This window comes from Tupaia chinensis, unplaced genomic scaffold (genome assembly GCF_000334495.1).
Source record: "Tupaia chinensis unplaced genomic scaffold, TupChi_1.0 Scaffold141389_1, whole genome shotgun sequence".
NCBI classification, from domain to species: Eukaryota; Metazoa; Chordata; class Mammalia; order Scandentia; family Tupaiidae; genus Tupaia; species Tupaia belangeri.
In genome coordinates this window covers 434043-449981 of record NW_006201251.1, presented here as the reverse complement: position 1 = coordinate 449981, position 15939 = coordinate 434043, and the positions used below count along the sequence as shown (strand labels likewise).

The 15939-nt window shown below is 50.6% G+C and overlaps 2 protein-coding genes across 2 annotated transcripts in view; both read right to left on the bottom strand.

Moving 5' to 3' along the window:
- Window positions 1-3529: 3529 nt before the first annotated feature.
- On the bottom strand, window positions 3530-9200 carry FCER1G (Fc epsilon receptor Ig). Its single transcript, XM_006163120.3, has 5 exons — window positions 9040-9200; window positions 4660-4751; window positions 4463-4498; window positions 4039-4059; window positions 3530-3901 (listed from the first exon to the last, which is right to left on the bottom strand). Exons 1-5 carry the CDS (start codon window positions 9086-9088, stop codon window positions 3839-3841), a joined length of 261 nt encoding a protein of 86 aa, XP_006163182.1. The 5' UTR covers window positions 9089-9200; the 3' UTR covers window positions 3530-3838.
- Window positions 9201-9698: 498 nt separating this feature from the next.
- The window catches only part of NDUFS2 (NADH:ubiquinone oxidoreductase core subunit S2), a 16203-nt gene continuing 9962 nt past the window's right edge, over window positions 9699-15939 (bottom strand). The window contains exons 4-14 of the mRNA XM_006163119.3: window positions 14216-14336; window positions 13936-14048; window positions 13092-13166; window positions 12846-12923; window positions 12628-12713; window positions 12294-12413; window positions 11546-11675; window positions 10728-10823; window positions 10476-10559; window positions 10105-10162; window positions 9699-9925 (exon numbers count right to left, since the gene is read on the bottom strand). Of these exons, the coding sequence (XP_006163181.2) occupies window positions 9888-9925; window positions 10105-10162; window positions 10476-10559; window positions 10728-10823; window positions 11546-11675; window positions 12294-12413; window positions 12628-12713; window positions 12846-12923; window positions 13092-13166; window positions 13936-14048; window positions 14216-14336 (999 nt within the window). The 3' untranslated portion in view covers window positions 9699-9887. The remainder of the gene's footprint in view (window positions 9926-10104; window positions 10163-10475; window positions 10560-10727; window positions 10824-11545; window positions 11676-12293; window positions 12414-12627; window positions 12714-12845; window positions 12924-13091; window positions 13167-13935; window positions 14049-14215; window positions 14337-15939) is intronic.

Genomic DNA, 15939 nt, shown 5'->3' with positions numbered 1-15939 from the left:
GAACAGCAGTTAGTGTAATGGCTATGTTGCTGGACTCCCACGTAGTTGACTGCGGTTCGCGTCCTGGACCCAGTGGCTTAAAACTTGTGCCAGGCACGTGTGCGTGTATGCCCAAGATCCCAAGAGGAGAATGGAGGAGAAGGGATCGTGGCGTGGCCATCCCCCCTGGGGGGTGATTTCTCGCTTTCTGTCTCTCTGTCTCTGTCTGGCGAGCACACGCACCCTATTATAGCAGAAAACCTCTTAAAAAAAAAAAAAAGAATTATTTTATTTAACTTTATTTATTTTCATTTGACCAGAGAATGACAGAATGACAGTGAGAGAGAGTGAGAGGGAAAGTGAGAAAGCAAGCCAACAGGTCCGGGATTTGAATTGCTGTTGGCTATGTAGGAGGCCAACATCTTTAACCATCATGCCACCTGCTGGGCCCCCAAAGAATCATTTTTTTAAAGAATTATTTTATTTGGGAACCAGCAGTTAGCGTAATGGCTATGTCGCTGGACTCCCACGTAGTCGACCGCGGTTCGTGTCCCGGACCCGGTGGCTTAAAACTCACGCTGGGCGCATGTGCGTGCGTGCCCAAGATCCCGAGAGGAGAATGGAGGAGAAGGGATTGCGGCGTGACCATCTCCCCTGGGGGGTGATTTCTCACTTTCTGTCTCTCTGTCTCTCTCTGTCTGTCTGGCGAGCGCACGCGCCCTACAGTGAAAATCTCTCCCAAAAAATAAAAAAAGAATTATTTTATTTAACCTTATTTATTTATTAATTTGCTTACTTCAGTTTGACCAGAGAGGGACAGAGAGAGAGAGAAAAAGTGAGAAAGTAAGCCACCAGGTTTAGGACTTGAATCGCTGTCGGCCATGTGGGAATCCAGTGCCCTTAATCACCATACCACCTGCCAGCCCCAAAAGAATTATTTATTTAGGGCCGGCAGGTGGCATGGTGGTTAAGGGCACAATACCCCCACACAGGTGACTGCGGTTCAAGTCCCAGACTTGGTGGCTTACTTTCTCACAGTCCCCCTCTCTTACTCTGACCCTCTCTGGGATAAATAAATAATGAATTATTTATTTATTTATCAAAATAAATAAATAAAGTTAAATAAAATCATCTCTTTTTAAAAACGAATTATTTATTTTTAATTTTTTATTATTATGAATTTGTTATAGGACACAGGTACTCACCAAAGAGAGACACAGAGAGAGAGAGGAAAGTGAGAAAGCAAGCTGCCAGGCCTGGGTCTCAAATCGTAGTCGGCCATATGGGAGTCCAGCACCTTAACCACCACACCACCTGCTGGCCCCAACTTTGTTATTATTATTATTTTTTAATTTGACCAGAGAGAGAGAGAAAGGGAAAGTGAGAAAGCCATTCTCCAGGTCCAGGACTTAAACCGTGGTCAACTACGTGGAAGCCAAGTGCCTTAACCACCGTGTGCCCTGCCAGCTCCCCTAATATCTACTTTTTTCTCACGTGGTAAAATGAGACAAGGACAAAGAGATCTCAGTTGGCCACTTGCAAGGTGACCTGGATAGAATAATTGACTGTAAAGAGCCTAAATTTCTTCGTGGGGTTAGTGAATAGGTCAAAGAGTACAAAGAGCTAGAAAATACTTTGAAAGGGGTTAATAAGTACTGCCAAGTATGGGGGTTCCCAGGGGGAAGTGTGGAGACTCTAGCCCCACGCTGAAAGGAAGGCTGGGTCAGAGGCAGGACTCTGGCATCTGATGAGCGTTTAAACACTTCCATGCAGAGCTTCCTAGTTGTTCTGGAAACACGGCAAGCACTGACAGGGGACTCCTTGGCCACTCACCCATGCACTAATGAGAAATGACCTCCCTTTGAGACCTGACCTGTTCTCCTTTGCCTTGCCCACCTCCGACCCCTTTCCAGCTCTCTTAAGAGCACACTCTTGCCTCAGGACCCACTGAAAACTCGCTGTTTCCATAGAACATTCCATCCAGAGCCTCACAGCTCTCGTCATCCCATCTCCGTGGAAAGTTCAGTTTTCAGCCATGCTAATTCCCACATGCAAGTTCTGGTCCAGTACTATCGGGATTGGTGACTGTTTGGGCCGATACAGCCAGGCTTACCCCCAACCCAACCCTGTCAGTCAGGCCATGCTGGGGCAGAGGACATTTCCCTCCTCTCTCTTCCTTTCTTTTTATTTTAGACTTTTACTTAGGTGCGCATCAGAGAGAGGCCAAGAGAGGGAAAGTGAGAAATCACCCTCCAGGGGCGGGGCAAGGCCATGCCGTAATCCCCTCTCCATTTCCTCTCAGGATTTTGTGCACGCATGGACACACGTCCAAGTGTTTTCCAGGCCGCCAGGTCCAGGATTTCAACCGCACAGTCAGCCATGTGGGATCCAGCACCTTAACCACTATACCATCTGCTGGCCCACAGAGGACATTTCTCAGGTGTTGATTTCTCTACACTCAACACACAACTCCCTGCTCCAGCCTCATCCCTGAGCCTGAAGGGGATCAAGTGTCTCATTCCTCCCCCACCCAGTCAACACTCCTTCCTCAGTGAAGAGAAATGACTAGGAGTTCTGAGAGGTCAAAGATTAAGTCTGCCTTACTTGAAATCATATCTTCAGTATCTAGCCTATCACTTAGTAAAGGCCTAGTTAATGGGGGCCAACAGATGGTGTGGGAGTCAAGGCGGCCGGATCCCACATAGCCGACTCCACAGTTTGAGTTTCAGCCAGTGGGTTGAACCTCACGCTAGACACGTGTCCCTAAAAGAAAAAAGAAAAGGAAAGGAGAGAAAAGAAAAGAAAAGAAAAGAAAAAGACAAAAAGAATATCTCACCAGACATGTGTGCACGCTAGGCCAAAATTCAAGAGGTGGGACCAGCAGATGGCATAGTGGTTACATTGCTGGACTCCCACAAAGTCGACAACAATTTTTTTTTTTGAGAGGTTTTCGCTATAGGGCGCGTGCGCTCGCCAGACAGACAGAGAGAGACATAGAGACAGAAAGCGAGAAATCGCCCCCCAGGGGGATGGTCACGCCACAATCCCTTCTCCTCCATGCTCCTCTTGGGGTCCTGGGCACGCATGCACACGTGCCCGGCGTGAGTTTTAAGCCACCGGGTCTGGGACGCGAACCGCGGTCTACTACGTGGGAGTCCAGCAACATAGCCATTATGCTAACTGCTGGTTCCCTCGACTACAGTTTTAATCCCAGACCTGGTGGCTTGAAACTCACGCTAAGTGTGTGTGCATGCGTGCCCAACATCTCAAGGCAAAATGGAGAAGGGATTGCAGCAAGGCCATCCCCCAATGGGGGTGATTTCTTGCTTTCTGTCTCTGTCTCTAGTAAGCACACGTGCCCTATAGTAAAAATCTCTCAAAAAAAACAGAGGAGGGGTTGCAGCATGACCTTCCCAACTAGGGGGGTGATGTCTCACTTCCCTTTTCTATCTGTCTCTCTCTCTCTCTCTCTATGACAAGGGCACAAGTCCTATGACCAAAAAATTTTAAAAGTTGGAATAAATATATGAAAAATGAATAAACCAATGGACTCATTCTACGGCAGCTTTATTGGGGGTCTGCCCTTCCAATTGTTTAGTTGGACTTGGGGGTGGGGAAGAGGAGAGGGGTGGGACAGGGAGTGAGATTAGAATATAAACATCAGTGAAAAGCATCTGAGTGTAAGTCTTTGACAGGGAGGCGGAACCACTAGTGACAGTAATTTGGAGCACAGTGTCATTACAGGGGAGGGTCAGCTGGCATTAATGGCATGGAGGCATGAGCAACGCCAGCTATGAGGGCTGGGAGGAGAGCTAGAAGCTGGAGAAGGATGCGACCACCAAGGGCCTCTGTCCTAACACTAATTCGGCGGTTTCTCATGCTTCAGAGTTTCATACGTCTCCTGGTTCCGGGTGCTCAGGCCCTGGAGGTGGGTGTCAGAGGACGGTTAGAGGCCAGAGACCATCACAAGGTCCCACCCACCCCGCAGGTCCCACCCCTTTCCAATGTCATTCAAAATCCCACCCTCTTCTGATAGGGTGGGGAGGCTGGTTCACTCACCGTGTAAACTCCTTCTGATTTCTGCTGAGACACAAGGAACAGGCGTTAGAGACCCACACCTCCTTTGGGCCTTTCCGCATCTTCCCCACCCCAGGAGGAGTCTGGCCAGGAGGGTAGCTACGTCGGGCATAGGGCACTCACATGGATGTTCCGGGACACGAATGCATGTTTGTCCGCACACCACCACACACAGACACGCGCCACACCATACAGCTCTCTCAGGTAGTCATTGTCACCCTGCGCTTGCTTCTCCCTTACCACCCACCAGTCCACGTATGGCATGGCTAGGTGGCAGGGTGTGTAGGGCAGTGTGTGAGGGGGCCTCTAAAGTGTGTGCTGATCGGCATCTGCAAACCCAGAGGCCACAGGCCCGAAGGGCTGAGTCTGGAAAAGTGCGGACACGTGAGTATAGGAGGGCCCATACCTCATAGTTGGCGACGGCCGCCTTTCGCACTTGGATCTGGAGTGGAAAGAAGGTTGTCAGGAATGAGGAAGCTCATCATGCCCAGCCCCCTCCCCTCCAGACATGGTGGGGAATCCCCTTTCATTCCCTCTCCTCCAATCCATGCTGTTGTCCCCGCCACTTCCGCTTTTAGTCCCCACCTCCCGGCCCAGCCTTACTTTGAGTCGACAGTAGAGCAGGGTGAGGATAATACCATAGAGGAACAGGATGGCATCCAGGATGTAGCAGAGCTGGGGTTCTGCCAGCGCCGCTGCCGAGACAAAGAGTTCCCCAGGGTCAGAGACGGCAGGGAACATCAGTGCTCAGAGAAAGAGAGGGACCTGGGAGACTGGAGGGGAACTGGAGGGTATTCTCTAAGGGATTGAAATGCTATCTTCCTGTCTGGACTCTGATTTTTCTTTTTCTTTCTCTCTCTCTTTTTAAATTATTTTATTTTATTTATTATTGTTTTTTTTTTTCAATTTGACCAGAAAAAGAAAGGAGAGAGAGAAACAGAGGGAAAGTGAGAAAGCAAGCCTCCAAGTCCAGGACTTGAACCATGGTTGACCATGTTCAAGTCCAGCGCCTTAACCACACCACCTGCTGGCCCCTCTTTCTTTCTTTCTTCCTTCCTTCCTTTCTCTCTCTTTCTTTCTTCTTCTTCTTTTTTTTAGACTTATTTATTTAATATTATTTATTCAGGGACCAGCAGTTAGCGTAATGGCTATGTCGCTGGACTCCCATGTAGTCCACCACAGTTTGCGTCCCGGACCCAGTAGCTTAAAACTCATGCCAGGCGTGTGTGCGTACGTGCCCAAGATCCTGAGAGGAGAATGGAGGAGAAGGGATTGCGGTGTGGCCATCCCCCCTGGGGGATGATTTCTTGCTTTCTGTCTCTCTGTCTCTCTCTCTGTCTGGTGTACGCACACACCCTATTGCAAAAAAACCTCTCAAAATATTTATTCATTCATTTATTTTAATTTTATCAGAGAGAAGGAGGAAGTGAAAAAGCAAGCCAACGAGTCTGGGACTCGAAATCATGGCAGCCATGTGGGAGTGGCCAGCACCTTAGCTACCACGCCACCCTCTTCTTTTTTTAAAGAATTATTTTATTTAACTTTGTTTATTTATTTTTATTTGACCTGAAAGAGACAGAGAGAGAGAGAGAGAGAGAGAGAGAGAAAGAGAGTGAAAGTGAGAAAGCACACCACCAGGTCCAGGACTCGAATTACAGTCAACCTTGTGGGAGGTCCAACACCCTTAGCCACCACACCTCCTGCCGGCTGGCCCTTCTTCCTTTCTTTTTTATTAAATTTGCAACAGGGCATTGTGCAAGAGAGAGAGAGAGTAAGTGAGAAATCACCCCCCATGGGGATGACCGCTTGGGATTTGGGACATACACACACACCTGGCATGTTTTTCAAGTCACTGGTGTGGGACTTGAACCGCCAGCCATGTGGGATCCAGCCTCCTTAACCACCATGTCACTGGCTGGACATAAGCTCCATTTTTCTTAAGTGTCCCCTTTTTCCCCCACCCTAGAGTAGAGGGGTATGATAGTTCCATGATAATGGCTTCATGCAGAGGTGGACCAATACTTGAGAACTTCCCCTTCAGCTTTCAATCCTTTCTGTCTCTTCTTTTCTTTCGTTCTTTTCTTTTCTTTTTTTAAAAGAATTATTTATTGGGGGAACCAGCAGTTAGTGTAATCGTGCCCTATAGCAAAAAAAAATCTCAAGAAAGGAGGCTTTTTTTTTTGCTATAGGGCACGTGCGCTCACCAGACAGAGAGAGACAGAGAGAGAGAAAGCGAGAAATCACCCCCCAGGGGGAATGGCCACGCCGCAATCCCTTCTCCTCCGTACTCCTCTCAGAATCTTGGGCACGCACGCACAAACTCCAGGCGTGAGTTTTAAGCCACCGGGTCCAGGACACAAACCACGGTCGACTACGTGGGAGTCCAGCGACATAGACATTACGCTAACTGCTGGTCCCAAAAAATTAAAAATAAACCTGAGGCAGGTTCAGGGCTGTGGCTTTTTCCACCAGAGAAGTCGGGTCCACCCAATTTTTGTTTTTCTATACTTGTATGTCTTTGTTTTGATTTTTTACATTTATTTCTAATCCACAGCCCGCCCCCCTCCCCCCAGAAAAACGTGTTCAGCCAAGCAGGTCCCAGCAAGAGAAAATGAAAAAGCAAGCCACCAGGTCTGGGACTCACACTGTCATCAGCCACATGGGAGTCCAGCACCTTAACCATCACACCTCCTGCCAGCCCCTCGTTTTTTGTTTTTTTTTTCTGGAGAGGGTTTTTTTGCTGTAAGGCGCATGTGCTCACCAGAAAGACAGAGAGACAGAAAGTGAGAAATCACCCCGGGGGGATAGCCATGCTGCATCCCCTCTCCTCCATGCTCCTCTCAGGACCTTGGGCACACATGCACATGTGCCTGGCATGAGTTTAAGCCACCAGGTCTGGGGCTCAAACCATGGTCAACTACTTAGGAGTCCAGCGATGTAGCCATAATGCCAACTGCCGGTCTCCCTTTTTCTTTTCTTTCTTTTTTTTTTCTTTTTGGAGAGGTTTTTGCTATAGGACTTGTGCGCTCACCAGAAAGACAGAAAGAGACAGAGAGACAGAAAGTGAGAAATCACCCCCCAGGAGGGATGGCCACGCCGCAATCCCTTCTCCTCCATTCTCCTCTCGGGATCTTGGGCACGCACACACACGCGCCCAGCGTGAGTTTTAGCCACCGGGTCCGGGACTCAAACTACAGTCGACTAGTCAGTAACAAAGCCATCACGCTAACTGCTGGTCCCCCTTTTTTTAAAGACTGTCCAGCAGGATTTCTACACTGCCATCCACTCCAGCCTGCAGTCATTCCCAGATTTGGGCACGTGCATGCCTGTTGCCTCAGAGAGGTCTCCAGACTTGAACTGGGAACTTTCCCATGTGGAATTCCCTTGGTTAGCGCATCATACTTGATCATCGTGCTCCCGACTGGTCCCCAACCTGTTCTCTTTAGCACTGTGGGTTTCTCAGGCACCATTGAATACTTCATGCACCTCAAGGGACCTATTCGAGTTCACTGAGCTAAGACCAAAACCTCAGCTGGGTAAAGGGGGGAGGGAGAAGCAGTGGCAAATTTCAGTGAAGAAACCACAGAAGTGTCTCTGCTAAGTCCTGTGACCTGTGGCTGAGGGTGGACAGGAAGGATGTGAGCCGGGGAGGGAGGGAAGGCAATTACTCTATTATTGGTCATCGCTAGCCTCAGCCTCATTGCTGTGTCCTGCCACAGACACTTGAATATATACAAAGCACAACGTCTGCTTTCCCAGGCCTTCTGGATACCACTGGTTTTGCACGCCAAGCTGAGATGACCATGCGCCCGGGAGAGTGAGCGTAGCTGTGTAAATTCCTCTTCTGGCTACTCTGCCCTGCTACTCACTCTGAGAGAGGAAGTTCTGTGCAATTTTAAAAATCAAATACGATCTGGGCTCGAGACTGTTCCCAGCCGCCATCTGAAGGACTGATGTCAGCACGTGTCTGGCAAAGGTCAAGTACTGACATCAGTGAAGTCCTTTTCATTCTATGACTCTCTCTCCCTCTCTCTCTCTCTCTCACACACAACACACGATATTACATAAGTCTCAAAACTACCCTGTGAGGGGAAACTTCATCGCCATTTTATGGATGATGAAACTATGGCTCGGAAAAGCTTCGTGACTCACGCAGGGCACAGAGTTCGGTGACAGAGTTGGACCTCAGATCCAGGGGTTCTGCCTCAGCGCCCCGGCTCACTCTTCCCGGGGCTGCAGAGTCCACCCTTGACCCTTCCCCACCTTCTCAGCTGGCTGGAGGAACTGCTGCTTTCTTCGGTTTCTCCAAAGTTCACCAGCCCCGTCCCCCCCAGCACACAGCTAAGCCAGCCCTTTGCACACAGACACCCTTCCAAGACACACAAGTGAACAAGAAGTGAGAGTCCCGATAGTGAAGCTTTCGAGCAGCTGGGACCGTCCCGCGTCTGCCTGCTTCTCAGCTGATGCTCTGCTCTCTAAACCAGGCATTTCGCACTGCCAACCTGCCGTCAGCAGCCGACAGGACGGTGCCAGGGATGACCCACAGGAACGGCAATCATGGCTGTTTATCCTGTCTCACTTCCCAGCACAAGGACAGGCCTCGCCTTCCATAAGGGGGCCTGTACATTTAACTGGCTGGAGAGCAGATTCCAGTGGGCAAGGCCAAAGACACCCATGGGAAAGGCTGGTCATGGGAAATGGAGCCTTTCCACGAAGCCCTGCAACTCTCCCCTCCCCTTGCCAAGTGGATGCTCTAGAACAATCCTGAAAAGGGGGAGCGTACTGGAATAAGGGAGGGGACGAGGGAAGAGGGAAGTATGACTCTAGCACCGAGTGGGGGCTTGCTCGGGCCAGCCCCATGGTATCTGTACCATCTCAGCCTGTGCCCACCTGCCAACTGTTGGCCTCCCAGTCTCTGTCCCTGACTCGGCCCTCAGACACACAGCCCACTCCCACCATGGAGCCCGGCTCCCGGCCTCTCACCTGCTTGTTCCACCAAAAGGAGTAAGAGCAAGACCACTGCCGGAATCATCTTGGGCAGGGGGCCGAGGTGCAGTCGGGGATCCGACGCTGACAGCTCTGCGCAGCTGTGATCAGCCAGCGGTTCCCTAACCACAGAGTTCCCCCCTTCCTGCCACGCCTTCCCCTATGCTTCGGCCCCTTCCCCTTCCTGCACCCGAGACCGGGCGGCTCCCGGAAGGGCTAACAAAGGGAGCTGGGAGATCTGGGCTCTTCAGCCTCAGTCCTTCAGTGACCAAACTTCTCAACCCAGAGAATGAGGAGACCCTCATGCCCGGGAAAGGCCATCCACACCCGCCATCTCTCCCTCCGCCCTGTTCATGATACATCTCTGATAAATCACCCCTCCTCAGACCTCACAATAGCCCTTTCGCTCCCACCTGGAACGAGTTTTGATTTGACGTGTTTCCCAATGTCGTGTGGACACTGGGAGGTCTGGGCAGGGGGAAACTGTGGGGGAAAGAGGAAACAAGGAATGGAGAAGTTGAAAGGCCAAGAGTCAGAGATGGGGGTGGGGATGAGCAGGAAAAATGGCTAAGATGTGAGTGTAACAGAGGGTTAACGAACACTGAAGTTTCCTATCAAAGTGCAAGATAGTAAGATACTGAGAAACACACCAGAAATTTGGGCACAGGGGCCGTAAGGCGGCTAGTTTATTATTATAATTTCTCCTTTTCTAGCACATGCAGAGAGAGCCCGACCGCTATGTGTCCATGTACACTCACACGCACACACACAGCCCTGTCTCCAACGAGGGACAGGCTCCGCGGAGAACGCTTCCTAGGCAGGGAGAGCCAGGGCTGCTGTCCGGCTCACCGATCGACTTCTCCAAACACAATGTCCTGGGTACCTAGGGGGTCAGAGGACAGAGAAAGGAAGTGGCGTTACCAAAGGTCCAGAGCTAGGCGCTCTGCTCATGATGCCTGGAGCACACACCTAGTCTGTGTTGAACAGGGCGTGCTCAGTTTCTGCCCCGGGTGGGAGTCCCAAGCCCTTGTCTAGGACCCCTCTACACAACAGGCTTCGTACCTATGATGGCAACGACATCCGCCAACATGTGTCCCTTAGACATCTTGTCCAAACCAGCCTGGGGAGGGTCAGAGAGCAACGGTGTTAGGCGAGATTTGCACGGTGGGAGAAGGAGGAAAGTTCCTAAAAAATCTCAACCAAGATCAATATATTATTGGATTACTTTACTAGAGGTTTTTTTTTTTTTTTTCAATTATTTACTTTATTTGTTACTATTTTTGGAGCAGAGAGAGAGAAAGGGAAAGTAAGAAAACAAGAAGCCATGTCTGGGACTTGAATGGCAGTCAGCCATGTGGGAGTCCAGCTCTTTAACCTCCATGCCACCTGCTGGCACCAACTTACTAGAGTCTAAATCACTGGAATTTTCTTACCAGGTGGGCAAAACCAGGAGCCTTGATCTTGCATCGATAAGGGCGGCTACTGCCATCAGACACCAAGTACACCCCGAACTCTCCCTGCACAAGGAAGAAGGTGGGCGCCTCATTAGTAGGAAGAGCCTTCTCCTCTGCCAGCAAAACCTGTCTGCTCTCAGGCCCTCTTGCCTGTGAACAAGCATTCTGCAGAACCTCTATGTCCTTTCAGTCGCCTGCCTCACACAGTCTTTTCCTACCCCTCCCCCTTACCTTAGGGGCCTCGATGGCGGTGTATGTGGCTCCCGGAGGGACTTGGTAGCCCTCGGTATACAACTTGAAGTGATGGATCAACGACTCCATGGAAGTCTGAAGAAAGGAAAAGGGAGCATCAGTAAACTGGACTCACACTGCCTCCCGGGCCGCCTCCAGCATGGGAAGTAATCTCCAGCCTTACAGACTAAAAACCCATATCGGTGAGTGGAAAAGACGCAGGATGAAACAGAGCTACAGAAGGTTAAAAATATATATATATATTTTTTTGTGGGGGGGAGAGGATTTTGCTATAGGGCACGTGCGCTTGCCAGAAAGACAGAGAGAAAAAGCGAGAAATCACCCCCCGGGGGGGATGGCCACACCGCAATCCCGCCTCCTCCTTTCTCCTCTCAGGATCTTGGGCATGCACATGCGCCTGGTGTGAGTTTAAGACGCTGGGTCCAGAACTCGAACTGCAGTCGACTGCATGGGAGTCCAGCAACATGGCCATTACGACAACTGCTGGTCCCAAGGTTAAGAATCTTATAAAAGCCTAGCTACAATGGCGCAGGTGGCAGGGTGCCACTGCATGACGCTGGAGCCATTTGGGAGGGCCTGGGATTTGGCTCCTGGGTTGACGTCAACACGCCAGGTGTGCCCATGATCCTGGGTGGCTGGAAGGTTGGGGGTAGGGAGGAGGGTGGTGCTGGAGTGTTGAGACTCGTCGAGGGTACCTATCTCTCTCGCTCATGAAATAAAGAATATACTTGAAAAGAATCTTATTATAACGAACAAGAAGAAATCTGAGATAGTCCATTTCCTCTCTCTCAGCCAACCTTCATCTCTGCTCGCTTAGGTGGAGACACTTTGGCATCATCGACCTTGATCTCCCCAGGAGGCATCTTGTTCAGACACTGGAAGATGATCCGCAGAGACTGGCGCATCTCCTCCACCCGACACAGGTACCTGCAGAGCGCGAGCCAGGTCAGTCGGAGAGGAGCGAGCAGATGAGCAGGGCGGGGCTGGGAAGGAGGCCCTTTGGCCAACTGCAAAAGAGCGAGGTCAATGCTCCTTGGATCCTTCTCTAAATCCTCTTTATTTTCTCAGACCAGGGCTGGTAGGTAGTATTTTTGTCTCCAATTACCAACTTAAAACGTTTTGGGAGCTACAGGAGGAATGAGAGTCAAATGGACTCATAGGAAAACACACACGCCCGAATCTTACTCAGGGTCAGTAAACAGGATTGGGATCTGAAGCCTAGGCCCTAGTGGGAAGAGTACTGCTCTGGATTAGGGGATTCCAGCCTCAGCCACTACTACGAGAATAACCCAGGTTACCCCCTCACTTTCATGCCTCAGCTTTCGCAGCTATAAAATGCAGCCCCAGCTCACGCTATCTAAGACGGGGATAAGGTCTGGGTAGGGTGAGATGCCCACGTGTGACAGTGCTTTGAGGAGCAACCCAGGTTAGCACAACACGAGCTCCCGTGGATTTGGGGAAGCAGGTAAAGAAGAAAGTAGCAAAGAGGAAACTCAGGCCGGGGAACCAGCCGGACGATGAGCTGAGTGAGGGCCCAGGACTCACCTGTCATAGCAGTCCCCTCGAGAGCCAATGGGAACGTCAAACTCGACCTGGTCGTAAACGTCGTAGGGCTGGGTTTTCCGTAGGTCCCACTGGATACCCGAGCCCCGGAGCATCACTCCACTGGAGAGCACGGGGAGTAAGGGCCAGCGCCACAGCCCAGGAAAGGTCTACCCCCCCCCGCTCCCCCCCCCTCCACCCCAGGTATGGAGTGCCCACTCAGAGCATGGCCAGGAGGGCACCAAACAGTCTCAAAAGTCAGGCTATTAGGTCGGAACTCCCCCACCCCACGCCCACCTAAAACCCACCCCAAGGAGAGAAGCTGTATTCCTCCCACCTAAAACCGTAGTTAAGTGCATCTTCTGCTGTTACAACTCCAATGTCGATTGTCCGGTTTCGCCAGATCCTATTGTTAGTCAGCATCTATTGATCAAGAAAGCCGGTGTGTAAATCCGCTTTAGAACCCTCTCCACACCTCGGTATGTCCTTACAGCTGGGACTAAAGCACACAAGCCCTTCTTGGGGAAAGGGATTTCTCTCAGGCTCTTATCTTACCTCCTCCAGCTCATCAATCCGAATAGAGAAGTTCTTGGAAAACTCGTAAATATCATCCAGCAGCCCCAGGGGTAGGTCCTAGAAGCCAGTGCAGGTGATGCTGAGCACAGCAGGCCTCCACTAAGGAGTAGGCCTGGCCCCGCCCCCAGGGGGACAGGCTTGGTTCCCATTGGCCAGCACTGCCCTCCAGTGGCCACAGAGGAAACAGACCTGGACTGAAGCCCAGGGAGGCAGGGGGCAGCTCACCTGATGCACTCCCCCAGGCCGGACGTAAGCAGCATGCATCCGGGCTCCAGACACTCGCTCGTAGAACTCAAACATCTTGATAGGACACACTGGGAATTAGTGACAAAGGCCTGTGCCCCTACGTCCAACAATACAGCGGCCTGCTCCTCGCCCTCTGCCTCTTTGTGCCCAGCCAACTCCTCAGGACAGATTCCGAAGACGACAGCCCAAGTGAGATGCACCTTCTCCCCTAACTGCTCTCCCCATGTTCTCTTTCTCCTTTTGATCACCTTTTCTTTCTATTATTATTTTACGTATAAGAAAGAGAAAGAAACATCACTGAGACAGGGTCTCATCAAGCTGCAATCCCCTTCCCCCAATTCCTCTGGATCTTGGGCACATGCATTCCTACCTGGCATATATGCAGGCCAACCTGAAGATGTGAACCCACGGTCAGCCACGTGGCTTCCACCACTACAGTTCAGTTTGCTACTGACTACACCACTACACTGCGCCTGTTTTGTTTTTTAAGATTTTTACCATAGGGTGTGTGTGCTTTCCAGAGAGAGAAAGAAACAGAATGAGGATAAGAAATCCCCCCGCATACACACACAAATGCGGGATGGCCACGCTTCGATCCCCTTTCCTCCATTCTCCTCTTGGAATTTTGGGCACACGCACACGTGTTTGGTGTGACTTTTAAGCCACCAGGTCTGGGCCTTGAACTATGGTCGGCTATGCTGGAGTCCAGGGCTTTAACCACACGTCACCTGCTGGCCTGGGCCTTCTTTTAATGTCATGCCCTTCATACCATCTCTACTTCCTGCACTTCCTTCCCTACTTCTGTACTTCCACCCTCGCATACCTTCTCCCTCTCTTCAAACATCCAGAAGAAAGGGGTCATGGCTCCAATGTCCAGGGCATGTGTGGTCACAGCCATGATGTGGTTCAAAAGGCGTGTGATTTCTCCAAACAGCACTGTGAAAAGGTGGAGACGAGGAGGAGAAAAGGCTTCAGGGGCCGAGGATCCAGGGGCTGACAGAGCCTAGGTCTGAACACTAAGGGTTCGATGCCCCTGTGGTGGGGAGGAGTGGGGAGCACCATGCTGTGCTCACGCAGGGCCAGGAAGAGGCCGCACGACTTACCTCGGATCCACTGCGCCCGGGGAGGCGGCTGGATGTTGAGCAGCTTCTCCACGGCCAGGGAATAGGCCTGCTCATTGCACATCATGGACACGTAGTCCAGTCGGTCAAAGTATGGAAGGGCCTGAGAAGAGGGAGGAGGGAGCTGGGCAACACCCTGCAGGCTCAGGAACCCACCGCCTGGCTGCTGGAGCCTTGCTCTCAGTGGGCATCAGAGGCTGGTGCTGCCTGAGCCCGCCGAGTCCCAGGAGCCTCAGCAGGACTAGATGAACTACCCAGCCACCAGCAGCATGCTGGTCAATGTTTAGAACTTGCTCTCCAAAGTGGGGGAGGCCCTGATTTGTCATGTTTGCCAATTTCCACGTAAAAATATTCCCACCATGGCCAACTCTAAGCTACCGACATCGCTTAACTGAATCACATTGGGAAGAGTAGCATACAATCAAACATACAGATGCAAGGGGTCTTCCAAAAGGTCAGAAAAATGTGTACTACAAATAAAAACTAGGCATGGTTTAAAGAATGTTTTTTCACTAAAATAAACTCGTATTTTAATTCCATTTTTCCATAAATGTTTGAAGTCCCTTCGTAAAATAAAAGCAAATATACCAGAGCTAGCATGTTGGTTAAGGGTGCTGGACTCACACATGGCCGACTGAGGTTTAAGTCCTGGACCTAGAATGGTAGTCTGGGGACCAGCAGATGGTGTAATGGCTACGTCGCTGGACTCCCATGTAGTCGACCGCAATTTGAGTCCCAGACCTGATGGCTTAAACTCACGCCGGGCACGTGTGTGTGCGTGCCCAAGATCCCGAGAGGAGAATGGAGAAGGGATTACGGCGTGGTCATCCCCTCTGGGGGCTGATTTCTCACCTTCTGTCTCTCTTTCTGGTGAGCGCACGCACCCAATAGCAAAAAAACTCTTAAAATAAATAAAGACACAGATATTAATGGAGAAGGTCTTAAGAGTACATGGATTTAAGGAACACTGAGCACAGGGGAGAAACGGCCCTTCCCCTAGAATGCCAAGAAATCGAAGCTATGCTGTCTGTGGAATCAGTTTCAACTTCCAGGAAGGAGGAGGAGTGAAGAGGTCCTATTAGGGAAAGCCTGTTATCATCCTGATGTCACGGTGACGTGGGATAACGCTACAGCTAACCCGTGGACTCCAGGGCCAGAAACTGTCGCTGCCAAGATTCTCAGGGGAAATCACATATTCTAGTCACAATTCTTCCTGACACTGGCTTGGTCTAAATTCTATTCCTTCATTCTGTTATCAGGATCTTTTCTCATAACAGTAAGGGATAAAAAAAAAAAATCTAACCCCTTCTAATCTGACCCTCACTGCTTGGCTCACACGGTTTTTCAAAAAAAAAAGCAAACTCTGTTACGATCCCCGTCCCGGTCATTCTGACTCATCGAGTGTTTTAAAAACAAAGTTAAGAGAGCTGTAAGATACAAGAATCAGCTGTCAACCCTAGAGAGCTGACGTCTCTCTCCGCTTTCCCTGCCCGCAGGGACACTAGCTTTGACGCATTAGCCTAAGAGCAGGGAAACTGAGGCACGGTAAAGGAGCCAGCCAGAGGAAAGCTGGGAGTATAGTTCTAGCTCCAAAGCACTGTTGCTGCGTAAACCAAATCCAAGTGACCCAAGCATCGCTTCCCATCTCCCTTCATCCTCCCAACCAAGATGTTCCAATAAACCTCAATGCTTCTCAACACCCTCTT

What these genes read in the sequence shown, in the direction of transcription:
- FCER1G (XM_006163120.3), bottom strand. Translation starts at nt 9,088, where the DNA reads ATGATTCCGGCAGTGGTCTTGCTCTTACTCCTTTTGGTGGAACAAGCA. An exon ending in CGGCCGTCGCCAACTATGAG is followed by an intron (nt 4,060 to 4,462) that starts GTATGGGCCCTC and finishes GTGTCTCAGCAG; the next exon opens with AAATCAGAAGGAGTTTACAC. An exon ending in AATCAGAAGGAGTTTACACG is followed by an intron (nt 3,902 to 4,038) that starts GTGAGTGAACCA and finishes ACCCACCTCCAG; the next exon opens with GGCCTGAGCACCCGGAACCA.